General features: G+C 43.5%; 1 protein-coding gene across 1 annotated transcript in view; it reads right to left on the bottom strand.

Moving 5' to 3' along the window:
- Positions 1 to 2,428: 2,428 nt before the first annotated feature.
- Positions 2,429 to 25,551, bottom strand: part of NPR1 (natriuretic peptide receptor 1) — a 23,510-nt gene continuing 387 nt past the window's right edge. The window contains exons 1-22 of the mRNA XM_074262135.1: positions 24,506 to 25,551; positions 23,501 to 23,700; positions 22,953 to 23,066; positions 22,248 to 22,383; positions 21,175 to 21,266; positions 19,541 to 19,676; positions 15,976 to 16,060; positions 14,399 to 14,519; positions 11,403 to 11,477; positions 11,157 to 11,234; positions 10,766 to 10,870; positions 10,497 to 10,568; positions 9,977 to 10,133; positions 9,451 to 9,606; positions 8,826 to 8,994; positions 6,429 to 6,575; positions 5,408 to 5,531; positions 5,127 to 5,195; positions 4,523 to 4,697; positions 4,236 to 4,334; positions 3,238 to 3,329; positions 2,429 to 3,043 (exon numbers count right to left, since the gene is read on the bottom strand). The exon at positions 24,506 to 25,551 is cut by the window's right edge and continues 387 nt beyond it. Coding sequence (XP_074118236.1) covers positions 2,981 to 3,043; positions 3,238 to 3,329; positions 4,236 to 4,334; positions 4,523 to 4,697; positions 5,127 to 5,195; positions 5,408 to 5,531; positions 6,429 to 6,575; positions 8,826 to 8,994; positions 9,451 to 9,606; positions 9,977 to 10,133; positions 10,497 to 10,568; positions 10,766 to 10,870; positions 11,157 to 11,234; positions 11,403 to 11,477; positions 14,399 to 14,519; positions 15,976 to 16,060; positions 19,541 to 19,676; positions 21,175 to 21,266; positions 22,248 to 22,383; positions 22,953 to 23,066; positions 23,501 to 23,700; positions 24,506 to 25,214 — 3,174 coding nt within the window. The 5' untranslated portion in view covers positions 25,215 to 25,551 and the 3' untranslated portion in view covers positions 2,429 to 2,980. The remainder of the gene's footprint in view (positions 3,044 to 3,237; positions 3,330 to 4,235; positions 4,335 to 4,522; positions 4,698 to 5,126; positions 5,196 to 5,407; positions 5,532 to 6,428; positions 6,576 to 8,825; positions 8,995 to 9,450; positions 9,607 to 9,976; positions 10,134 to 10,496; positions 10,569 to 10,765; positions 10,871 to 11,156; positions 11,235 to 11,402; positions 11,478 to 14,398; positions 14,520 to 15,975; positions 16,061 to 19,540; positions 19,677 to 21,174; positions 21,267 to 22,247; positions 22,384 to 22,952; positions 23,067 to 23,500; positions 23,701 to 24,505) is intronic.

The following is a 25,551-nucleotide window of genomic DNA, read 5'->3' as shown; positions in this document are numbered from 1 at the left end:
CCCAGGCTGCCCCTGCTTCCCCATCTTGCTTCCCAGCAGCACCCAATTCATCAGCGTCCAGACTGTTCATGCTGGCTCCAAACACCTCAATTGGAATCTTGCTAGAGTTCCAGTCCAAAGAGATTAGATCTCCCTGGATACTGCTGGGCTTTGGGGGTATGTTTTGTTTATGTATTTTTATAGCTTCTGCTATTTAATTAAAAATGACCTCGTTACTGCAGAGCTGACCAGGATATCAATTAGATTCTTCTGGTCCATTCTGAAAGGTATAAATCATTATAGGAAACATAATTACTAACTGCATCTCTAGTTCAAAGAAATTGTCCAAGGCCTTCGATGGAAACGATTGAGGAGAGAGATATTGTCTGCCTCCATCAATCCTACTTTTATAGAATTCAGTTTCCTCTCAGTCTGGAGGAAGGGATCATCCCGACGAACCCCAGACTCTTGTAGACTTTTGTCTGTCCTTTCCCTTTCCCCCCCTCCCCAGAAGGTTTTCTTGTCCCCTGACCCTTTTTAGAGCAGACTGGGCAGCCCCTCCTATAATGGGTGGTAGCTTCTGGTAACAGTTGGTCCACCCCCTCTTGGGGGAGGGTCATTATTTCTACCCCCGGCCAGGCCTTGGGACGCCTGTGTGTTGTTGGGGGGGTGGAGGCTGAGGGGGGGCTGGAATGGCAATCACGTATCTCCCCTAATGTCTTTCCCAGCTCCCTCTGGCTCCCTGAGCTTGCCTCCGGAAGGAAACCTCAGCCATTCCAGTGAAAGTTCTCTGACTGCTGAAGTGACCATCTTCCTAGCCCCTTCCCCACCCTCTAATAGTCCCCTCTCCTGCCCATGCCCGACTTTGGAGCCAGGCTGCCCCGGAAGGATCTGACTGGGAACTTCCTAGAATTGTCTGCCTGAGCTCCCCAGACTCTCCCTAGTCCCCACCCCCTCCACACCCCTGGTTTCTCCAGTCCCCTCAGCTCTCCCCTCTTCACCTACTCCCATGAGGCCAGACTCTCCACTCTGGTTTTTTCTCTGCCACCTCCTAAAGTGCTAGGGGACAGGGGGAAGATTAGGGAGTGGGCTCTTGGCCCTCATTTACATCAGACAGTTACACAGGCTGTGGTCCCCTGGACCTCCATCATCCTCCCACTTCAGGTCTCTGCAGGGTTACTAGACCACAATATAATGGGTGAGGGGACTTAGCTATATCTTCTCCACTCCCTTTTCTTTCCCCAGTGAATTCTGATGGGGGAAGAACCAGCCAAGTGGTCAGGAGCCAGCTCTCCTGGGGAGGGAGGGGGCTGAGGCAGACACAGGAAAAGCTTGGGATGCAGGTCATGGGGGAAAGGACCACAGAACTTTAAGTCCATTGGATGGCTGGGGGAGACTCCCACTGGGGAACTCCCGTCTCTCCTCCTCCCATCTGCACTCCTTTCATAGCTGGGTAACCCTGCCCTTAGAGTCCCTTCTCTGAAGGGTCCCACTGGAGCTGGGACTGCAGGAAGAGGCGTGGGGAGCACGGGGGCGGGAACCTGTCTGTGCTTGATGGATGGCATTGAAATCAGGTCTCCCTCTTTCCTCCCCAATGGGGGAGGTGAAGCAGCAGCCACCTCTCCCCCGCATTCCTGCTGGGGCCCAGCCCTGGAGTATGAGGGGGGGAAGACTGGGAGGGTGGAGGGCAAGGAACAGAGACAGAGAAGGAAGGCCCTCCACCCAGCTCGGCCTAGCCTGGGCAAGGAGGCCCAGCCAACTCCCCAGGCCGAGCTCTTGGAGGCATCCTGACGCCTGAACCCCTATTTCTCTAAAAATAAGCTCCTATTCTTTTCACACACTTTCCCCCCCATAGGGACTGCTTGCTTAGGGAAACTGAGAAAGAATTTTCTATCTATAGTTAATGGTTTTGGGGAGATGAAGGAATCTGGATAAAAGTCACTAAAATGCTCAATAATGGGTCCTGGATCACATTTTTTGGCTCAAAGAAACAAGTAAGGAGGAGCCTTGGAATGGCGGATAAAGAGCTAGCTTCAGTTTTGGAAAATCTGAATTCAAATCTCCCTCTGACAATCATGGCTCTGTGACCTCTGTTAAATCTTTAACCTCTCTGTGTGGGGCTCTAGGCATTTCTCCAAGTCCATAAATGGCTCAGGTGGTGACAATTTACCTCCTTAACTAGTAAAATGACAGATCTGGTCTCTACTGCCTGTCTCCCCCCAAAAAGGGGGAACAACTATTCCATCTAACTGCAGCCTTCATCAAAACACTCTGAGTTTGATTCCCTCATTCTCCCAGGAAGGAAACAGATACCTCTTGCAATACATCAGTAGGGACCACAGTGACATAGCAGGAATTCATTCCCTTCCTTCCTCTCACACTCCACACGTGTGCATGTACATGAACATGTATGTTGTATGGGATGCTGCTTCCCAAGAAAAGAGGCTGCTTCAGGAATAAAGACTTTAATGATCTGTCATCTGCTCACAATAGAAGCTGGGTATGGACAGCCCTCTCACAAGCTTCACCCCTTCCCCAATCTTCCCACCACTCCTTTCTTTTTTTGAGCTCAACCTTCTCTAGGCAGGTGAGCCTGTCTCCTCCAGCCAATCATAGGCCAGTCGTCCAGTCTGTGGGATAGCTCTATCCCTCCACTCCTCCTAAATAGCCATGATTGAATGGGGGAGGAGAGATGGGATAAAGGGCAGAAGGACCCAGGCATCCAAGGTCCTGATCCAAGGACACTGGCTTGGTCCAGGACAGAGAATGCATGTGTGCATGTGTGTGTATGTGTAAGTGTCAGCATGATTATTTGATCCAGTCCTGTAGTCTAGGGTTATCCCCAGTCTCTGGTCCTCTTCCAGAACATTGATATCATTCCCCACTGAGGTCTCCAAACCTGAGCAGTTCAAATCCCCCATCTGTCCCATGGGAGAGCCGGGCTCTCTAGCAGGGGATGCTGCTCCTGAGTCTGGGCACTGAGGGTGATAGGAAGGGCACATCAGCCCCGGGTGCTGCTTCCCCGTTCTCCCAGAAGCCAGTATGTACGCACTTTGCCTTTGCCCTGAGCAGGGAAAGAAGGAGGTTAGAGTTGGGGCCCCTAGGGATGGCACAAATGCTGGGTCTTGGCTCTTCTGAGGGTCCCAGACTAGGTAAGAGATGGAGGTGCAGCCACTTGGCATGGGGCAGGTACTAGGGAGGGCATCTGAGGAAAAGGGAAAGGATAATTGATAGGTCCGGGGACAGAGGATTTAGTACCTTCATTTCCACATCCCCTCTAAGCTCCAATTCAAAGCCACCAAACTCTTCCAGGACTGCCTTCGTATCCGAAGACATGTGGATCTTCAAGGCTGGGGAAGGAATAAGCAAAGGAGGGCAGATCAAAAGGAAGGGAGGAGAGAAGGCAGGGGAAAAGTTTGAGTTCAAATCTTCCCTCTGACAATGATGGCTGTGTGACCTCTGTTAAATCTTTAACCTCTTGGGATTTTTGGAAATAGGAAAGACCCAGGGATAAAGTTTGTATCAAAATTCTCCCCATCCTTCCCAATCATTCAAATCATGTCTCTTCTGTAGGATCACAGAGCTGGAAGGGCCCTTAGAAGTCATCTAATGTAATCTTTCATTTTGCAAATGGGGAAACTGAGGCCCAGAAGGATTAAGTAATTCATACTTCATCCAAGAAGGAATAAGTGTCAGGGCTGGGATTTGAACCGATGGCCCCTACTCCTTCCACTGTGGCACTCATATTTTATAAATGAAACAAGGGCTAGCCAGGGAAGTGTCCAACTGATTAGTGATGAGAGGCCTTGTACCCAGATCTCTTGATTATTTTCAGTATTAAAAATTATTATATCACTGTACAGTTTCTCTGAATTCTTATACTTATTCCTCATATCTAATTTTGATGCTGAATAAATAATAAGTTTTCTTCTTTAATGATTTCAAGCAGTTATGTCTGGTCTTTTCAATGAGAAATGGCCTTTTATATTTATTTTCTGTCCCTCAAAGGACTTAGCACAGAAGTAAGGATTCAACAGCCACACAGTCAGTGTGGAATAGAATTAAAGTAGCCAGAAGAGGAATAAAAGGAAGGAATAAAGCAGGAATGGGTCTTTGCTAAGCTGCCCCGCCTGTATATGGAGATTGTCCCTCAGTGGGGAGGGGCTTGAGGGAAGGGAGAGGAGTCGATGGAGTGTGAGGGGGACAGACCGGCTAGCATGAGCCGGGAAGGTAACAGAGCAGGGCTGCCAGCTTACCTTCCCCGTTGGACTCCATCCGAGAGGCAGTATTGACTGTGTCTCCAAAAAGACAGTAACGAGGCATCTTCAGCCCCACTACTCCAGCACATACTGGACCTAGTTAGGAGGGACAGGATGGGCTGAGTGTGGCAAGGGGGAGCAGGGTGGTCATAGAAACTGGCTGAGATTGCAGAAGCCACCATACCAGGGGAGAGCCGAGGCAGGCCTAGGAAGGCCGGGATGAGAGAGACCATAGCTAGAGATGGGCGAGCGAGTCCAGGCCCTTCAGGGGCAGACACTCTTACCTGTGTGGATACCAATGCGCAGGCGGAGCTGCTCCTGTGGCCGATGGCGGATGCGGAAGGAGTGAACAGCATCCAGCAGGGCCAGAGCCATTCGGGCCACTTCTGGGGCGTGGAGGCGTCCATTCCTCACTGGGAGCCCAGATACCACCATGTATGCATCTCCAATGGTCTCCACCTGCCACCAGAACACGGGGAGCACAAGTGCAATGAGACTCACCTGGAGTCATCTTTGGCCCTTCCTGTGTCAGAGGCAGGAAATGTGCTCTGGGATGATAGTATGGGTGCTCTTGGAATTTTCCACCCTTGGGCAAAATTCCCATGGCCTTGTCCTAATTGTGGCTCTGACTTTCCCAGTGCTTTCTAAATGCTTTCTTCTGGGCCATCCCCAGCCCTACTCTGACGCAGTCAATTTATGTTTCTGTCATGTTTATCCTATTTCCATCTCCCTGACTATTGCCCTGTGTCTGTTTCTGTGTCTCTCTCTGAGTCACCCTATTTTTTCCTACTTTCCTTTCTTTTTTCTTTCTTTCTCTGTCCCTTGGTCTCTGTATCACTGTTTCTTCTTCTATTACCTCCCCCCTCTTCCCTTTCCCAATTCAGTCACCTTATATACATCAAAGTTGTCAATCACAGCATCGAAGCAGGTGTACAAGTCATTAAGGAGGGCCACCACCTGGGAAGGGAAGTCAAGTATCCAGAAGAAAGGGAATTTTTACTGTGGGAATTATTGATAAATGAAGTCTGGGGGCAGGCTGGTTGAGAAGCAGTGAAAGGACTCAGGGGAAAGCTCTCCTACCCAAGATGGGGAAGGCAAGCCTCAGGGTGGATTAGCTCCACAGATGCCGTTTATCATTCTGCCAGCCAGGTCCCTGGCATCCTACTCACCTGCATGGGGGTGCTTTCTGCGGACAGAGCTGTAAAGCCGACAATGTCGCTGAAGTAGATGGTGACGCTGTCAAAGGCCTCAGCTTGGACTGTCTCCCCTCTTTTCAGCTGCTCTGCCACAGAGCTGTGGGATGAGGGGAGAAGGGAGAAAGGGTCAGGTTCAGTGGGTCAGGGGACAAGGCAGGATGGGTATGTGTGTGACTGACAGAAGCTCTTTTTCAACAAGAGAACTGAGCAAAATCGAGTGGTGTCTTAGGGATGTGAAGGAGAATCTGGGGAGTAGCCTTGACAACAGGGATGAAAAAGGAAGCCAAATTGTCAAGAGAGTCAAGGAAGAGAGATTTGTAGAAAATAGAGGGGATACTTTTTTTTTTTTTGTAGTTCAAAATTTTAGCTTATTCATGCTAACAAAGTATGAACTTAAAATCCAAAAATATTTTTGTTATCTAATTTCTGAATAAATTGATTATACCTGGATAATATTTTTTGTTCTTATTTTTTCATTAAAGATTTTTAATTTTCAAAAGATATGTATTGATAATTTTTCAACATTAACCCTTACAAAACCCTATTAATGGAGGGATTCTTAAATAGGTGTAATGGGAGCTTGGGAGTAACCTGTCCTTTAAGAGAATGAATGAATGAATGAATGAATGAATGAATGAATGAATTGTAAGCTCTCCTAAGAAAGATAACATTTGTAAGGCACTTTGAAAATTTTCAAATATCACATAAGTACTATTTTTGTCTATTTACCAATGATAATGATGGTATGGGGCAGCTAAATGGCCTCTGTGCTGGAGTCAGAAGGACCTGAATTTGAATGAGGCCTTAGATATTTTCTGGCCTCAAAAAACAAATAATAATGGTGATGATGCTTTGCTTTACACAGATGGGCACTAAGTTCTGGGGATCCTACAACAGGCAACCCACAGGGGTTAGGCCGAGAGAGGAACTGAAGACAGAGGTCCTATGGGGCAGGATCTGGGAGGATGCTGGAGATCCCAGGGCAAGAACTCACTGGGGCAGAATCTGATACAGCAGAGCCTCAGCCTTCCGCTTTTCATCCAGGTAGGCCTGTGTCCTTTCTTCCACCAGCTCCTCCAAATTGTTGGCATATTGCTCCATTCTTGAAAGCAAGTTGTCCAGGATATTGCTGCTGTTCTCCCTGGTACAGGACAAGGAAAGGGGTAGGAGTGAGGGATGGAGGAAGGCTTGAGGTTGAAGGGCTCTGTGTGTTTGTATGTGTGTGTGTGTGTGTGTGTGTGTGTGTGTGTGTGTGTGTGTGTGTGTGTGTGCGCGTGTTCAACTTCTTCGACCATTTACCAAGAACCCCATCAGTGTTGGAAAGAACACCCAGGGTCGGGAGAATTGTGAGGGAGGAAGAAATCTTTAATATTAACCTGCTCCCATATGTGGGATCTGCGATAGGATCTGAGACAGAGCAGCCTAAAGGAGAGACTAAGATGGGGGTGGGTGGTGGGTGAAGGATTATGGAGGAATGACACTAGGAGGAAGATAGGGAGGATGAAGGAGAAGGAAGTGAAGAAGAAGGAAGGCCAAAACGTGCTCCAAATCAGTAACAGTAAGAAAAACGGGAAGTAAAACAATTCTGAATTTTCACCAAATGTGACACAAATTGGCAACGATGAGAAATTCACATTAGAAAGGCTGTGGGAAAACAGACACACTGATGCAGTATGGACAGACTTGTGAAGTGGTCTAGTCATTGGGGACTTCCATTTGCAATGATCAAAAGAAGTAACCTTTGACCCAGCAATCCCACAACTGGGATATATTTACTATAAGGACAGAAGAAAAGTCTAAGATAAACTAAGTTCACAGAGCACTCTGTGATAACAAAGACCTAGAAACAAAGAAGGTAATGGCTGCAAAAACTATGGCACAGGAATATAATTCAAATTTTTTTTTTGTAACAAGAATTGCAGGATATGAGTAATTCAGAGAAATATGGAGAGATTTATATTAACTGATACAGAGCAAAATAGGCAGATATGAGACAACAATATGTATGATGACACCAAAGTAAATTAAAAGATCACAAAAAGGAAGTTGAACTCTGAATAATGAGGAAAAAATAATGAAGGTCCTAAAGAAGTGATAACACAATATATATTCATTTTCACAACAGAGAGACAGGGGATGACTAGGACAGAATGTTGGGTATGCTGTCAGAAAAAATGTTGGTATATATTTTGCTAAGTTATTTTCCTTTGTCAGAAGGGAAAGTTCAATCTAGAAAGTAGTGGTGAAAAATAAACGCCTCAATATAAAAAAGAAGAGAGTCGAAAAGGTAATACAAGAATGTGCTGGAAATAGCTCAAACTGACTTTTCAAACTGTGAAATTTTTAGCTTGAGCATTTATACCTCAAATTGGCAATTGCTGTAAATTGGCTTGATTTATTGTTTTGTTGACTATCTAGGCTTGAGAAAGTGTTACTGTGATTAAATTTAAATGTTTGAGCATTGATGGGTTTGTCTGTTTGTTTTCTAGTAGAGCCTGGCTGTTAAGCATTTATCAGCAGAACTCTGTATTGGTCTATAAGCATTGATTGAGCTCCGCAGAAGTGCAGTAGAAGACTTGGGAAATGAAGTTATTCTCAGACCAAAGGCCTGGTAACTATAGGCTAACAACAATAACAATAATAACAGCTATAATAATAATAATTATTATTATTATAACTGGAATTTATACAATGCCTTGATATTTGCAGAATGTTTTATATCCATTACTTGATTTGAGTCTCACAATTTACCTGGGCTAATGGTAGGTGGAACAGAAGTAATAATTAAGGAGGAGGAGGAAGATTAAAAATATAGGAAAAGGGAGTAGAAGGGAATGGAGAAAGAGAGAGAGAAGGAATGGGAAAGGATAAAGGAGGAGAGAGGATGAAAGGGATAGAGGAAAAAGAGAGCTGGGAGAAGAAGGATGATAATTGATGTTTACATAGCTCTTTAAGGAAGGAGGAGGAAAGGAAGAGGAGATAATAACTATGAAGTAATACTTAAATACAATAATACAAGGTGTTTCTTCAGACAACCCTATGAGGTAGCTAAGGATGAGTAAGTGATAGAGGAATGAGAGGGGTCAAGAAGATGAGGAAGGGAATGATAGGTGGAGGAGAAAGATGGAAGGGCATGTGGACAGGAGTGGGAAAGGAGAGAATAAAAAAGGAAGAGTTATGGAGAAGAGAATGAGAAAGAGGGGGAGGGAAGATAAATAGATATTAAGGGGGAATGTAGGAAGAGAAGGATGGAAGTAAAATGAATAAAGAGGAAGGCGAAAGGGGACAATGGACAGAATAGGATTAGGGGAAATAGATGAGAGGCAGAGTTGGAAAGAGGTGATAGGGTAAGGGGTATGGGCAGAGTGTGTATATTGGAAGAAGGGGAGACCTGTTGAACTTCCGCAGCATCAGACGGATCTGTTGGAAGGGTGGGCGCTCCTGGGGGTTTTCAGCCCAGCACTTCTGCATCAGTTGTCCTAGCTCCTCCAGATGGCAATGAAGGGCCAGTGATGGCCGGAATGGGGGCTGTTCCCCTCGGACTACCCGCTCAATAATTTCTGCATAGATAATTGGAGCAGGGGAGAAGCATCTTTTAGTCAGGGAATGACCTTGTGGGCTGGTGGACATGAGCTGGGAGTTTCTGGAGGCTTAGTGCATATTCTTGTGTGGTATCATGATGTAAGGGAGGAGAGCATTTTCAGGGTCTGGGAGGGAGGGTAGTGCAGGGAAAGGATGCTGAGGGGTTAAGAGATAAGCTGAGTATGAATCAGGCTCTTAATGTTAAGGGGAGAGATGAAGGGATGAAGGAAACTGACAATGATCCCTTGGGTATTAGGGGAAATTTTGAGGATTTTTTCCTTGGAATTGAAATTAATCAGAGAAAGAAGATTTGGACTTTTCTTTCTTTCCTTTTTTTTCTCTTTCAGGGGAAGGAATGTCTCCCTTGGAACTAAAGTCAGTGTCAGGGCTGAGTACAGGGATGGGAAGATATAACAAAAAGGTGGTTCTTTCACCTTTGGGACTGAGGTCCATTCCCTCCACATGGAACACCCCCCTCCGAAGAGCTATCTCTTGAAGGATGATCCCGAAACTGTAAATGTCACCTGCCTGGGTGCCCTGGGCAGGAGGGGCTGCCATTCGAAGTAGCTCAGGAGCTGTCCACAGCTTCTCTGGGGGTCAGAAGTCAAAGGTCACAGAGGGAGGTTACAGAGGCCCTCCACAGCTTAGGAATGAAGGGGGAAACATTGGAATTAGGTTATGGGAGTTGGAGTTTTGACTTTTATCGATGAAGAGGGCTGGGGTCTTCATGGGTCAACATTTTATCTCACTAGCATCCAATCTGTGGCTACACTCACATCTGAAGTCAAAAGGTGTTAGAGATAATCTAATCTAGTCCTACAATTTACAAATGATGAAGCTGAGGTTCAGAGAAAGTAGTTACTTGGTCAAGGTCATTAGAGGTCAGTGGTCACTCTCATTGGCTTAGAGGGCACTCATATTCTTAGGGCTAGAGCAAAACAGTCAAGGGCAAGGTCTCACTGGCATAGAGGGTATAGCTGTGCTCTGGCTCTGACACCCGGAAACTCTCCAGCCCATAGTCTGTGATCTTGAGCACGAAGCGCCCATCCACTACGCAGTTGGATGACTTGAGGTTCCCATGGGAACAAATGGCACCATTGTGCAGAAACAGCATTCCCTACAGAGAAGCAGAAGCAAGGAGGGGAGCTCTCTTTGTATCCCCAAAATCTAGAACCATTTGCCCTTTTTTGATGTTTGATGAATTGAATTGGATCCCCAAATACTGAGTCATACATTTTTACATCTGAGAAGGACCTAAGAGATTAACAAATCCAATTTCTCCTCTTACTGATGAAAGAATTGATTTCTAGAGTGGGATGTGTTTTGTTCATTAGTAGAAGAACAGAAATTTCTATCCAGGTCCTCTCCTGTCTTCAAATGCAATGTTCTTCGTATTGTACCTCAGCTGAGAACAACTCTACTGTCCCCACTCTAATCCCTCTTCATACTTCCTCCTCTTGAATAAAGCATGGGAACACACCTTAACAATGTCATTTGTGAGTGAGTATCGGAACATCCAGTCCAAGGTAATACTCTCATTCTCCAAGATATCCTGTAGGGTGAGCATCCAGAGAAAACTGAGAAAGTGAGCCTACTCACCCACATCATTCCCCAACTCTGCCTCCCATCATGGAACCAGATTCTTTTCATCCTCCATCTCCAGCAGAATCCCCCATTCTGACTCTATTCTCCTTGGATGGTGGGTTTTCACTCATCTCTCTCATGTATCCTCTCTACATTCCCTCTCACCTGTAGGCTCCCTCTTGGACAATATTCAGTGAGGATACAGATATTGGGGGGATCAGTACAGGCACCCACAAACCGTGTCAGGTGTTCATTCTGCACATCTCGCATCTAGAGGGAAGTAACAGAGCAAAAATGCTATTGGAGACCCTCTTCCCTGAGCCAGATTCTCCTTCCATCTAGTCCCTGTTAACTCCATAGCTCCTCTCTAATTCTCGTTTTTTGCCAATACTCCATTTAATAGGTACTTGGATGGCTCTCCTATCTCTTTTCCCAATGATCTCTTCTGATTCTCCATTTCCCAGAAAGCTCCATAGGGCCAAATCCAACCCCTTCTTCTAGGCTCCTCTCCCATTTGATTTTCTCCACCGTAATGAGCTTCCCCACCCCAATTTACATGTTTTAACTCAAACAGGACTTTTCTGGTGAGGTCAATGCGTTTCCGGTTCACATGTTTTATAGCCACAAGATTACCCTGGATAAAGAAAGGGAAATTTAGTATAAGATAGGTTACAGGTCCCCCATCTTCCTCCTGCCAACCCAACTGATTCTCCTATCCATGCCCCAGCCAAAGATCTCAAATTATTTTCCACTCTAATTCCCAGGAACCAGACATGCAGGATTCACAGTCCTGGCCTCCTACCTTGTAATAGGCCGTCTTGGCATAAATCTGGAATTGGCCCTCAGTGGTCAGCAGGGAGCCGTAGTTGGATCCTCTCTGCAGGAGAGTATATATATATATAAATCAAGGGTGATCAGCTTTCCCTCACGTGTAATAAACTCCCTCCCCAGGTCCCCATCCTGATCATCCCAGTCATTTGAATCCTAGTCATTGCTTCGCTGGTCCTGTCTCTCCCTGCCCACTTCTCCCAGTGCCTTCATGTGTATGTAGTTAGTGCCTTCCCATCCATTATTTCATTGGAACCTTACATAGTCCAGGAGGACTCTACTGTGGTTTTACTTTCTCATTGAAGTTTTTTCCCCTTTGGACCCAAAGTAAAAACACTAAAAGAAGTGAAAAGAAGGCAGAATACTCTGATTGTGTTCCTCCCAACATCCTACTTTGGGGCAATCAGAGCAACTGACTATTAATAATTCCACTTTATAGGTGAGCAAATTGGTTCAGAAATGTTGAATGACTTAGCAAAGACATTAAAGCAGCCAGATCTCAAAACCAGGTGGAACATGGCAGCCCAGAAGTTGAATGCAGGCATGCAAGGTGGAAGAAGACTTAGAACAAGGGAAGTGGTAGTTCCATTACAGTCTGCCTTCGCTATCAGACCATAACCTGGTGATCAATACTGGGAGCCATCAACATGAGAGAGCTTGTCTGGAGAAGGGTGATCGGAATGGAGGGAGAAACTGAAACTGTGCCATATGAAGATCAGGCAATGGAACTGGGGATACTTGGGCTGGAGAACTATGGACTTGGGGGAGCCATGAAAATAGCCTTTGTGTTATCTCCCTTGATAGAATGTAAGCTCCTTGAGAGCAGGAACTGTTTCACTTCCGTCTTTGTATTTCCAGTACTTAGCATAGAGTCTGTCACACAATAGGAACTTTAAAAAAGCTTGTTGATTGGCTGATTATTTGAAAGTCTGTCACATGGGAGAAGGCCCAAAAGGGCAGAACTAAAAGCTATGGGAGGATAGGTCTTAGCTTGATGTCATAAACAAAACAAAAACAAAAATTTCCTAATGATTGGAGCTGTCCAAAAGAAAATGAATTGCCTTGAGGGAGATTGAGCTTCACCTGAGATTTTCTTTTTTTCCTCCCTCCCTCCCTTCCTTCCTCCTTTCCTCTCTTCCTTACTTCTTCCCTTCCTCCTTTCCTCTTTCTTTTTTCCTTCCTTCCTTCCTTCTTCTTTCTTTCTTCCTTTCTTCCTTCCTTCCTTTCCTTTCTTTCTTTTTTCCTTTTCCTTCCCCTTCCTTTCTCCCTTTCCTTCTTTTCATCTTTTCTTCCTTCCTGCTCTTTCCTTCCTTCCTCTTAAATATTTAATATATTTTATTTAATATTTTCAGTTTATATTCATTATATTCAATATATTAAATATTCAGTTTATATTTTAACATTCATTTTTATATAAAATTTTGAATTCCAAACTTTCTCCTTTCCTTCTACTTTGCTAAGAGAGCAAACAATTTAATACAGATTATATATGCGCAATCATGTAAAGCATATATCCATATTAATCAAGTTATTCCACCTGAGATTTTCAATTAGAAACTGAATGTGGGACATCTTCAGTCAGGTTGTCAATTTATTAAGCTTCTATTATGTATAAGGCCCTGTGCTAAGTGCTATGGATATAAAGAAAGGCTTAAGTCAGACCCTGCCTTCAAGGAGTTAATAAGGAAGACATCTAGCAAAGAGATATGTATAATACAAAGGAGCTAGGGACAAAATACAGAGGTAACAATTAATTGAGGGATTGGGAAATAAGAGGGATTGGGAAAGATTTCCTGTAGAGGGTACCAGTTAATTGAGACTGGAAGGAAGCCAGGATGGGAGGATTCCTGTTCAGTTATGGGTTGACATAGATGGACTGGGAGGTCCCTTCTATTTTGGATTCTATGATGTCATTGGATGATCAAAACAACCTTGTGAAGTAGGGAGTATTTCATTTCTTCCTCCAACCCTTTTATTATATCAGATCTCTCATCTCACCCAGGCTGGAAATGTTATCAGGCCTCCATGAGCCTGATTCCACCAGTGATGGGCACAGCAGCTTTGACCTGCTCTCTTTCTGGCCTAATTTATCCCTCTTTAGGAATTCTGGTGGCCCCCCTCTCCTGAGAGGGCTCTCCTGAGAGCTTATCAGGCAGCTTGAGTCCTACTGACCCTCCACTGACTAGAGACAAGTAGGTGGGCCAGCGAATGGAGCTGGAATCATCTGAGTTCAAGTCTGGCCTCAGATACTTCCTAGCTGTGTGATGTGGAGACAAGTCACTTTTGGTCTGTCTTACTTTGCTTGACTATAAATGGGAATAACAATCAAATCTACCTCCCATGGTAATTATGAGGATGAAATGAGATATTTATAAAGTGCTTTGCACAGTGTTTAGAACATAATAGGTACCATAAAAATGCTAACTATTATGTTCATATTAATAATACCAGTATCAATAATATGATTATTAATTAAATTAACATAATTCATTAATGTTAATAATAACATTATATTATTAGATATATTTTATTACAATATTTTTTGGTTCTGTTATGTGGTGTTATATTGTTACAGTACGTTATGTTATATTATAAGTTCAGAACTTCTGAGATCAAGTGATTCACTAGCTTTATCCTTCCCAGTAGCAGGGAATATAAGCAAATATAACCAGGCCTGGCTTCTCTCATTTTTAAAATGAGAAAACTGATTTTCAGAGAGGTGAGTTACTAAGCAGCAGGGATCCTATTTAAACTCAGATTGTCCACTTTTGGTCCCATAGTCCTTTTCTCCACACTGAACTTCCTTTAAAATTTGCCTTCTACTTCCTTTCCAAATGACTCTAGCTAAAAGCTTCAGAGTAAATCTTTGCCTTGCTTCAGCTCCTACACTCCTCAGGGCTGCAAATGTCTTCCCCTGTCCTCAGAATCCTGCATTGAGGTCCCCACAGCCCCTTCTCCTCCCCCACTTACTGCACTCAGAGTTAGCCGGCTCCCTGCACTTCGGAGGGTCCTCTCTAGGCTACTGGTTTGCACATCTTCCCATCGTACCCTCCACAGCTCTGAGGCCAGCTCCTTCTCCAGTTGCAGCTTCCTGGGGGTAAAGAGAAGCCCACATTGAACCACATAGTTAGAATATTATATCTTGCCTCTACTGTTTCTTAGCATTAAATAATGATATATTTTCAAAAATCCTGCAAGATTTGAGAACTAGTTTCTTCTCTACAACTTTGTATAGGGGTAAGAGGAGGTATTATCATCCATATTTTACAGGTGAGGAAACTGAGTTTCTTCAAAATAAAATGACTTTCCCCCAGTCATACAGCCAGTAAATATCAGAGTTAAAATCTGAACTAATCTTTCCTGGTCTCTGCATTAGTGATCTTTTTATCATAACAAGAATTCCTAAGCCCAAGAGAATTGTGGATAGATTTAAGGGGATCCATGAATTTTAAAAAGTTTTTGATAATTATATTTCAATGTAATTGTTTTCCTTTGTGAGTCTCTCTATTTTATTTAATAAATTTAAAAATATTATTCTGAGAAAGGGTTTATGTACTCCATCAGGCTACAGAAGGGGTCCAGGACACAAAAATTAGGATTAAGAATGCAAATTTCTCTAGTATCCTTCCTACTCTCCTTTTCTTTTTTCTATATTCCATTTCTCAGAGCCCTAAATCCTCAAAATTCATTTTTTGCTTGAGTCTCTTTTCCTCCTCCTCATTCTTCCTTCTTTACCTCTCCATTCTCCCACAGGTCATGCTGAACCACAATGGGAAAACCAGGTGAGAAAAATATTTGTTCTCTTTTATTAATTGCTAATTATTGGATCAGGACAAGGTCCCCCACCCCTTTTCTACTTCTCATCCAGAAATCAACCAGTGTGGGAAATCTTTCTCAAAGACTCAGTAAGGCAAAAGATCTAATCAAAGATAATAAAAGAAATTCTAAGTTTAGATTAATGGGTGGATTCCTGCTCTATGTTTACTCAGATAGTTCTGGGAAAATATAGATTTTCCATTTTGTCAGATGGATAATATAGAAATGGATAGATCTCTTTGACTAAGACTTGGGTGATGCAAGACCTTCATTAGAATGAATCCACATCTCATTATAATATTCATTTTCTTATTAATTGTTAGCCAGTTAGAGTTGATTGGCCCCCTCAGGAACTTCTACTCTTCCAAGGGCATATAAAATATGATTCTACCTCCATGAGGGGTTTTTAGCATTTGAGAGTACACTGACCTATTTTATCAATAACTTGCTAGCATCATTAATAAAATGAATAATTACCCAGAAATCACATCTCTTGAACTTTTAAAATGTCAGACAGGAGATAGCTTTTGTACTTGAACATGAAGTGACTTGGCTCTTGGGCAAGTTTTCTCCTGATCCCCTTCCCCTGTGTGAGCCCTGTAGCCAAGATAGTCCCTCCTAATCCCCTTCCTCTCCCACAGACACCCCCAGTTCACTCAAGCTCCTTCCTATTTGCCCTGTCTCAGCTATATTTCCACATTCTGCCAACACTAGGGCTCCACCCTGCTCACCTGTATATGAAGAAGGACACAATTAAGATGCTGAACAACAGGAGACTTCCAACCAGGGCCAAGACTTCCAGAGTAGAGAGGGAGGCTACCATAGAGATCCAGAAAGGGGAAATGCTCAGGTTAGATGTCAATTCAACCATAAATGTATGAAACACCTACTGTGTGCAATGTGAAAGTCACAAGAAAAGTGAGACTAAAATTAAAATGGTCCTTGCCAGCAAGCAGATGATATTCTATTGGAGTATATGAGAAAGTAAATACAGCACATGTTGTATCTGCAAAGATATAGAGTTGAGAAATCACAGATCTTGAGAGGAAAAGAACTCTTAGAAGCTATCTAGTTCAACCCTCTTATCTACAGAAAAGGAAAATGAGGTTTGGGAAACTGTGGCCATAAACAGTATGTATCTGAGGCAGGATTCATACCCAAGATCTCTGACTCAAAGACCTTGCCACACTATCTGCCATGAAATGTTATATATGGGGAAGAGCTAGCAGGAAAGTTCAGTGGTAATACAGTATGAAAGGGAACAATATAAAATAAGACTAGAGCCATGTGGATGGGAGCCAGAATGTGACGGGCCAGGCTAAGAATTTTGTATTTTATCCTGGAATTAATAGGAAATTGCTGAAGGTTTGGGTTTTTTTGTTTGTTTGTTTGTTTTTAACTATGTACTGGACGGGTAGGTGGTGCGGATTAAATGTAAATAGCATTACTGGAATTGTAATCAGAAAGATTCATCTTCATGAGTTCCAATCTGACCTCAGACACTTATTAAGTGATCTTGGCTAAGTCACTTAACCCTACGTATCTCAGTTCTTCATCTGCTTAAAAAAATGAACTGGAGAAGGAAATGACAAACTGAAACTGGGTCACAGAGTCTGAAATAATAACAAAAAAATAATAACAATGTTTTTGTTTTGTTTGTTTTTTTTAGTATGGGAATAATAAGATGTGTTCTGTGTTTTAAAACTATTGATTTGGCAGCTATGTGGAATACAGATGAAATTGGGGAGAGCCCGGAAGCAAGGAGACTAATTGGCTTGAGCTAGAGTAGAATCCATATGATGAAGAGACAGGGGACAGAAATGGGAAATACAGTGGAGCTAGAATGGATGAAACTTGGAAATGTAGTAGATATGGAGCTGAGGTAGAAAGAAAAATCAAGGATAACTCCAAGGTTACATACTTGGGTTACTGATAACTAGGCAGGCAAGCAGGCAGGCAACAAGCACTCATTGGGTACTTCTGATTTTGATAGGACCAAAGATATGTAAAAAAACTTAGCTAAGTTTGAATTTACTTTTTCTAGAGAATGAAATGATATAGGACTGAATGTCACTTAAAGTGTTGGGATAAATCATTGTACTTTTATTCTTGCTTTTTATCTGCAAATTAATTGTCCTTTTGCAAAGTTAAATTTTAGGATTAAGTTAAATGGCTAACCAGATTAAGATACTAATCACTGAATACATCAAAAATAGATCCTTGAAGTGATTATAATGAAAAAGAGACTCACCCAATCCCTTATGAGTATCTCTAAAACCTTGAAGGGAGATGTCTCTGTTCTGACTTTGCAAGTAATTCAGAGCCTATTCAATTAACATAATTTATTCTATATACTCCTAACAAAGGCCAAATATAGGTTTCATGGGTCACATAATTTCTCCTTAATCCTTTGGGAATGAAGGTTTTGATAGCACATAATATATAATGGTTATTTCATGTGCCTGCCTTCCTTCCTTCCTTCCTTCCTTCCTTCCTTCCTTCCTTCCTTCCTTCCTTCCTTCCTTCCTTCCTTCCTTTTTTCCTTCCTCTCCTATCATTTCTTCCTTTTTTCTTTCCTTGCTTACTCCCTCCCTTTTTCCCTCTCTTTCTTTCTTTCCTCCCTCATAGGATATCATACTCTTACCTACAGATGCTCTTAAAAGCATTTTTTCCCTTTTCCATCTCTGAACCCTCCCAAGATATCTTGGGGTTCACTGGCTAAATTTCTTTCTTTATGACCAAGCCTTAAACCAAAAACAATTTGATTTTAATTGGCCACCAATAGGTCCTAGCCAAGAGCCTTTTGTTCATTTTTTGGATTCTGATCAACTCAGATTAAATGTAAATAGCAATCATTTCTGCTTTGGCCAATAATCCCGAGGGTCTTTCCCTTCCAGTTTAATTTATCTATTTAATCATTTATTTTTATTTTATTTTATTTTTTTGGACTAGGTGAAAGAGGAGATTCTTTGCCTCAATAGCTACTTAGTCTTAATCACTGACTGGGTGCAGCCTCAATCAACTTGAGATCTGTTGAAGACCTTAGCCTAAAAAAGCCAAGGTCTCCTATTTCATCCAGGGCCATCTCCAGTCGTCCTGATCTCTCTCTGGCCACTGGACCCAGATGGCTCTGGAGGGCAAGGTGAGCAGATGACCTTGCCCAGCCCTCCCTCCCTTAAATCCAAATCATCTGCATAGCATTGCATCATCTCCCAGATGTTCTGGAATTCTTTGAGAATGAAGGACTAACATCACTAAAACATTGGAGATACAAAGAAAAGCAAAAATAGTCCCTGCCCTCAAAGAGCTTACATTCTAATGAGAGAGAGAACATAGAAATAAAGTGCATTCAAGATATATACATTAGAGACGGAAAGCAATCTCAGGTAAAGGCCTCCTGGGCCTGAAGATGGGAGGGGAGCTGAGTCTTGAAGAAGGCTAGGGAAATCCAGTTGGAGATGAAGAGGTCAGTGCATTCTAGTCATGGTGAACAGCAGTGCAAAATCATGGAGGTGATGATGGAGAATCATGGTCAATCACTGCCAGATTGTAGAGTGCATGGAAGGGAGTTAAGAGAACACTAGGAAGATAGGAAGGGATCATATTAGCAAGAATTTTAAATGCCAAACAGAGGAGTAGCGTCTAGAGTAAATAGGGAGCCATGAGAGCTAACTGAGCAGAAGGGTGACATGGTCAAACCTATTTTAGAAAAATCATGGTGATATCTGAGTGGGATGGTGGTTGAATTATAAAGAGACTTCAGAGACTATGTCCTTATCAGAAATAGGGAATTCTGGAAGAAGAATGAGTTTGGGGAAAACTATAATGAGTTCTGTTTAGGGCAATTGGAGTTTTGAGATGCTTATAAGATAACTAGGAAACCATTGGATCTAGAGGGGAAGGACCTTAGGGATCATCCAGTCCAATACTTTCCTTCACTTTACAGAGGAGGAATTTGAGAAAGTTGTTTCTTAGCCTAAATCACACAGATAAGTAGGGAGGGTCTCATTACTCCAAGTTCACGATTTCAATAAAGCTCAGCAGGTCACAGATATGGGAGTGGGGTTCAGAAGAGAGTTTAGAACTGGATACTTAAATTAGAGTGTTCTATACATGGAAATGATCATTGAACCGAGCTGATGACTTCAAATTTGTGTGAATAAGAAGGACTTCCTGAAAGTTGGGGAAATGGGGTGAAAGAAATCATCTCTTTCCTTTCTCCCAGATCCCAGATCCTGAAGGGACATAGGCAGGTGGAATCTAGAATTGAGAACCCAAGGAAGAAGAGGGAATTACCTTGACTGCAGGCAGGATCTCTCCCATCAAAGCCACACAGGGGCATATCAGGAGGGGGATGTCCTAAGGGCCAATACAGTTCACGTCCATGGACAGAAACCATCTCTTGGGTTGTTCCATTGTAGTTAAGCACAACCTGGGGTGGGAGAGGGGAAAAGAGGAAGGTATAGAAAGAAAAATGATGGTCAGACCTGAACATGGCAAAGTTGTCCCCAGACATCTTTATTCCACCCTACACTCTTGCCTACCCATTCTTTGAATCCTGGGACAATCAATTAACTATTTGCTTTATTAAGTGAGGGAAGATACAAAGAAAATATTGTGCAGGATCTTCTTTAAATCTCTGGGTACTTTAAACACCTTTGGTTGTTGATGTTACGTTAACAAAAACAATTCATATTTCTATGTGCTTTAAGATTTAGGGCTTATAATCAGGTAACTAATAGAATTATTCCATTTTAGAAATTTGAAAACTGAGGCTTAGAAAGGTTCAACTACCAGGTCACACAGCTAATAGACTAATAGCAGAATCAAGACTTGAACCCAAGACTCCCTACTAGGGCAGAAGAGATTGTCAAACAAATTTAAATGAAAATTAGTTCAAACAGTTGGTGAAGCTGTACTTACCAAACATTCTGAAAAACAATTTGGAATCATGTTAAAAAGGTCAATAAAATATTCATATCCTTTGACCCCTTTCATTCATTGCTATATCTGTATCTTAATCTCATTGTCTAATATATAAAGATAGAGACAGAAAGATAGAAAAATTGATAACTATAGATAGCAAATAAGTAGTACAGTGAATAGAACACCAGACTTGTAGTCAGGAAGACCTGAGTTCAAATCTAGCCTCAGCTACTTACTCATTGTGGGACCCTAGTCAAGTCACTTAACTCTATTTACCTCAGTTTCCTCATCTATAAAATGAGCTGGAGAAGGAAATGACAAACCACTCCTGTATCCTTGCCAAGAAAACCCCAACTGGGGCCACAAAAAGTTTGACATGATTCAACAACAATAACAAAATAGATATAGGAGTACAGAGATATATATGCAAAAATATTCATAGTAGCACTTTTTGTGGTAACAAAGTTACTAAAAATAATATAGGTAGCTGGCACTGACTGAGGAATATCTGAACAAGTTGTGGTATACACATGCAATGAAATATTATTGCACCTTAAGAAATAATGAAAATGAGGAAATTAGAGACATAAAGAAAGACTAATATAAACTGATACAATCGTGGAAGTAGAATCAGAACAATAATGACAATAAATGGAAACAAGAAATGGATATTGTGTAATTATAACAATGCAGTGTGACCTTCAAAATATGATAAAAGTGCACCTCCCTTTTTTGCAGAGGACTATGGATGTAGAACATTATCTATATGATGATAGCTGAAGAAGCATTAATTTTTTTCAACAGTTCTTTTTTATTCATTATCACAAGAAATGACTACATGGGGAGAAGAGAGGGATGTATTTGGAAGCAAAGATGATGAAGAAACAAAAGACATCAATGACTTTTTTTTTCTAAATTGTAATTGGGATATGAATATAGGGGAAGTGTCTGATAGGATGGTCAGGCAGGGTTGATGATATTCCCTTTCATCCCCACCTACTTACCCTGAAAATACCAGTAGAAGATTCCATGTCCCAGAGAGAAAAGTCATTCTCCCGGTCACCATTGCTGTCGATTTTTAGGTATCCTGTAACACCTGAAGCAGACAAGCAGGTATAAAGTGGAAGATGAGGGAAGGATGTGCATCTTGAGGGGGGGAAGGTCCAGGGTCCTCTACTTATATTTCACATCTATTCATATGTCTGTAGCACTTTATGGCTATGTAAAATACTTTCTTCTCAATAATCCTTTGGGAAAAAACCATTATCCCATTTTATAGGTGAGGAAAATAAGATTTAATGACTTCTCTAAGGTTGAACAAGTAATAAGTAATAAAGCCAAGACCTGAACTCAAAACCTGGACCCCCAAACCAGTTCTGTTTTCACTGCAGACTCTTCTGAATCTCTGTATTCCTCTTCCCCATTTCCACCCCCACCCCCCAACAGACATGAAAAAGTATCCTTGTGCTCTGAACAAAAAACGATTGAAGTAACAGCAGGACAAATGAAGTCTTTTTCCCTCTCCTTCTCCCTCCCCCCCACAGAGAGAGTATATTTACATATATATATATATATATATATATATATATATATATATATGTATAAATACATATATATATATAAAGTCATTTACATATACACACAAACATATGTATACATGTACATGCATACAATCACAGTATAAAGCCATATACATATACTTATATTTGTGTGAATATGACTTTATATAAATGACTCTACGTGGAAATGCAGGGGACAGTGAATGGAAACCTGATAGAGTATATGGAGTCTTTAACTAAGAGATGGGGGAATGGGCTTTAAATGGAGCATGGATGTAGTTAGTTAAAAAGCACAGAGACAATAATGCTCTAGTTGAAATGACTTCTCAGGACCCTCTCCAACCTAAAACCTCGAGGAGTTCCTAAATCCCTCAGAAGACTTCCTTTTCTTTCATATCATGGTGTCCCTCTGTTTTACACACACACACACACACACACACACACACACACACACACACACACACAGACACACACAGACACACACATACACACACACACTCTAACTCCAAGTCTCTAACCATAGAAGCTCCGATTCCACATTCTTCTTGTGACAGCTTCTCCATCAGTGGCTGAACCACCACTGGCAAGTGTCTCAGTCACTGCTTGGGCATAGATCAGAAGCCCATCATAGAAGGAGGCTGCAATGGTGTTCACCTGTTGGGAAGGGATACTGGTGAGCAGGCATTCTAACCTGGATGACTGAGGGAGGACATTGGGTAAGAGCATGGTGTGTGTGTATGGGGGGGTTAGAAAGTAGAGATCAATAGGAACCAGGAACAGGCAAAGAATACTGGACCTGGAATACCAGGAGGAATAGGGAGAAGAGATTGGGTAGCTATTAAAGACCAAGGTAAGAGACATGGTGGTGATGGTGGGGAGGAATATGGAGGGAGGATACAGTGTGTAGGGTTAACAAATTCAAATATTAAGCACACTGTTGTAGGAAAGGCACTGGACAGTTCTAGACATTCAGAATACAAAGAAAAAAAAAGAAAGTCTCTGTTTTCAAAGAGCCTACTTGCATTCTATAGAACACAGTGAGTAGAGCTAAAACATGGAAAAGGATGAGGCGAAAGGCATTGAAGATGGAAGCCCAGAGCTTATGTGGGTGGAAGAGTTGTAATAGGAAGGATGATGGGTATGGTATGTATGAATTGGCAACAGTAGGGCAGGAGTGTATTATACCAGACACTGGCTTGGGAATCAGAATGGAGCTTTCTTACCAGACCATCCCCCACCGTGAAGTTAAATTTCTTCTGGGCTAAATCTTTGAGCTGCTGCAGAAATTTCGGATACTCAGGATTATCAGGTTCCTTATATGTAATGATTTTAGCAACCTGGCCATGAGGCGAGGAGAAGAAAGGAAGCATTATAAGGCATATAACTGAAGGTGCTTGATTTACAGAGCTCCTCATTCTGGGGACTACCATGACCACTCCCTAGGATTTTTCTGTTTCTATCTGGTCAGTCTAAAGTCCTAAGTTCAGAAGCAAAGGAATAGAAAGAGAGTTGTCTGAATTCCTCAGCCTGAGGCACCTCTGAGTTCCAGATTTACCTCATTCCTCTAGCTTGTCATTCATTTGGCTCTCAAGCCACCAACCCATCTCCTCTACCATCCATTCTCTTTTTCCCTGAAAACCCACCCCCAACCCCATCCCCATTCTGGAAGTATGTCAAGGACCAAGGGAAAAAAGGCTCCAGAAGGATAAGCCTCCAGCATAATGTCATACAATGAGAGGTAAGTCCTAATTAGGACTTTGGGGGTACCTACCTGGAAGGCCTTTCGGGCAATGGCATCATACCTATCCCCCTTCTGCCATGGCCTTCCAGAGATAGGGTTATGCCCATCCTGCAGGCTCTTCCCGAAGACATCAAGGTAAAAGAAAACATAATCTCCCCCAGTCATCCCTGCTTCCTGGGCCAGGAGCATCAGGTCTCTGAATGTGTTTGGAGAACTGCAGATATAGATGACTGTGGCAGAGGACAAGAAGGAGTCAGATGAGCAGGGAACAGTTTGGGGATAAAGGAAGGGAAAGATGGGAGAATCCTCTACTTTAGCCCCTTTCCCCTCTCCTGTAAAGCTTTCCTTCCCCAGACCCCTTAGGGAACTCCCATTCCCCTGGCGTTCTCTCCCTCCCCTTGCATGCCTATCCCATCATCCTCCCAGAATTAGCTTGTCAAAGATAATAAAGCATTTTTTGACTTTCCCTCTTCTGAAGTAACAATAGAAAAGATGGGGGAAAGAGTGGAAATTGAAAAGGACAGGAAATTGACCCCGAGGGTAGAAAGGGGAGATGACTAGAAGAGACAGAAGGTACAGGGACTATATAGGTGGTCAGAGAAGTGGGTGAAAAAAAAAACAGGAGAAAAGGAAAATGGGGAAAAGAGGGAGAGGGAGGGCATAGATGTGGGAGAGATGGCCAATTCATGCAGAGTGACAAGAGGAAAGATGGAGAAATGGAAAAGCAGGGGAGGGATGAGGAGTGAAAATGGGGAAAAGGAGAGGAGAAAAGAAGAAAGGAAGGGTAGAGAAAGAGCTGGAGAAACAGAAGCAGAGCTGGAAAAGAGCAATTAAAAAAAAAAAAAAAAAAAAAGAAGGGTGAGGAGGATCTAAGAGGGAAGAAGGGAAAAAGGAAAAGAAAGGGCCAATGGCTGCAAACTGGCTGTGAGATGGGGGCCCGTGTGGTCGCGAGTTTGGGAAATCCAGAAGGTGTCGGAGTGGTGATTTGGAGGGCAGAGCTGGCCTCCCATTCCCGCTATCTGAGTACGCCCTTACTTCTGCCTTTCTGTTTTACGTCCCGAAGAAGCGCGCTATACAGCTCCAGGTCCCCCTCGACAAACTGCAGGTGGTCCACGGTGATGTTGAGCCGGTCCCGGAGCCGAACGTACAGCCCTTCGATGGCAAAGAAGCAGGGCCGGTCGTCCTCGACATGTTCGGGTCGGTCATGGTAGAGCAGGAACGTGCGGCGCTCCCAGCCCAGCTCCTGATGCAGCGTGGCCATGAAGTCCCCGATCTTGACATGGCTCGGGCCAGTGCGGGTGGTCAGGGCGTACTCATCCTTGGAGCCGAAGCCCAGAGCGGACGCCCCGGCGGTCAGCAGCGGCACCTTCCAGTGCGCGGTAAAGCGGCCCACAGGCGCAGCGGAGTACACGCAGCCCGGCCCCAGAAACACCGCAGGGTCGTACTCCACTTTGAGGTCCACAGCAACCAAAGGAGCCCAGCTGTCGGAGCATACCCCTTTGGGGTTCTCGCTGCTGCCCAGCTGGTACACCGCCGTCCAGCCCGGCAGCAGGTCCGACCGTTCGTTTATCCTCTTCAACGCCATGTCCACGGCCGGCCCCACGCGCGACCACGACCATGGGTACGTGGTGTTGGTCACCGGCAGCACCACAGCCACTGTCAGGTTCTTCGCCTGGCACCCCCGAAGGACGAACTGGACTAGGAAGGCGAGGAGGGCGCCCGAAGAGCACTTCGGGGAGCGCATTGTCTGGGCTGGAGAGAACAGGGCAGTGAAAGAGCGCCCACTTCTTTCTCTCCCGCTCCCCACGCAACCTCTTCCTTCTCAGTGAGGCATCATGTCCATCTCCAAGAAAGGGAACAGGGAGACGCCTGGCCCCTGGTGCCCCCTAAGTCTGGGCGACGGACCAGAGGAATTCGAAGGCGTGAGAATGAGCAGGAGAAGACAAGTGCTGGTGTACCAGGGAATGAGCGTGCTGCAGAGAGTGCAGGAGGGCAGGTGGGTGAGAGGGCGAGAGAGCGAGAGTGCTTGCGTGAGCGCGCGCGGGTGTGTGTGTGTGTGTGTGTGTGTGTACTGGTGAGAG

The sequence above is a fragment of the Sminthopsis crassicaudata genome, chromosome 4, assembly GCF_048593235.1.
Source record: "Sminthopsis crassicaudata isolate SCR6 chromosome 4, ASM4859323v1, whole genome shotgun sequence".
NCBI lineage: Eukaryota > Metazoa > Chordata > Mammalia > Dasyuromorphia > Dasyuridae > Sminthopsis > Sminthopsis crassicaudata.
The sequence above is the reverse complement of the archived record's forward strand: the minus strand, read 5'-3'. Positions and strand labels throughout refer to the sequence as shown.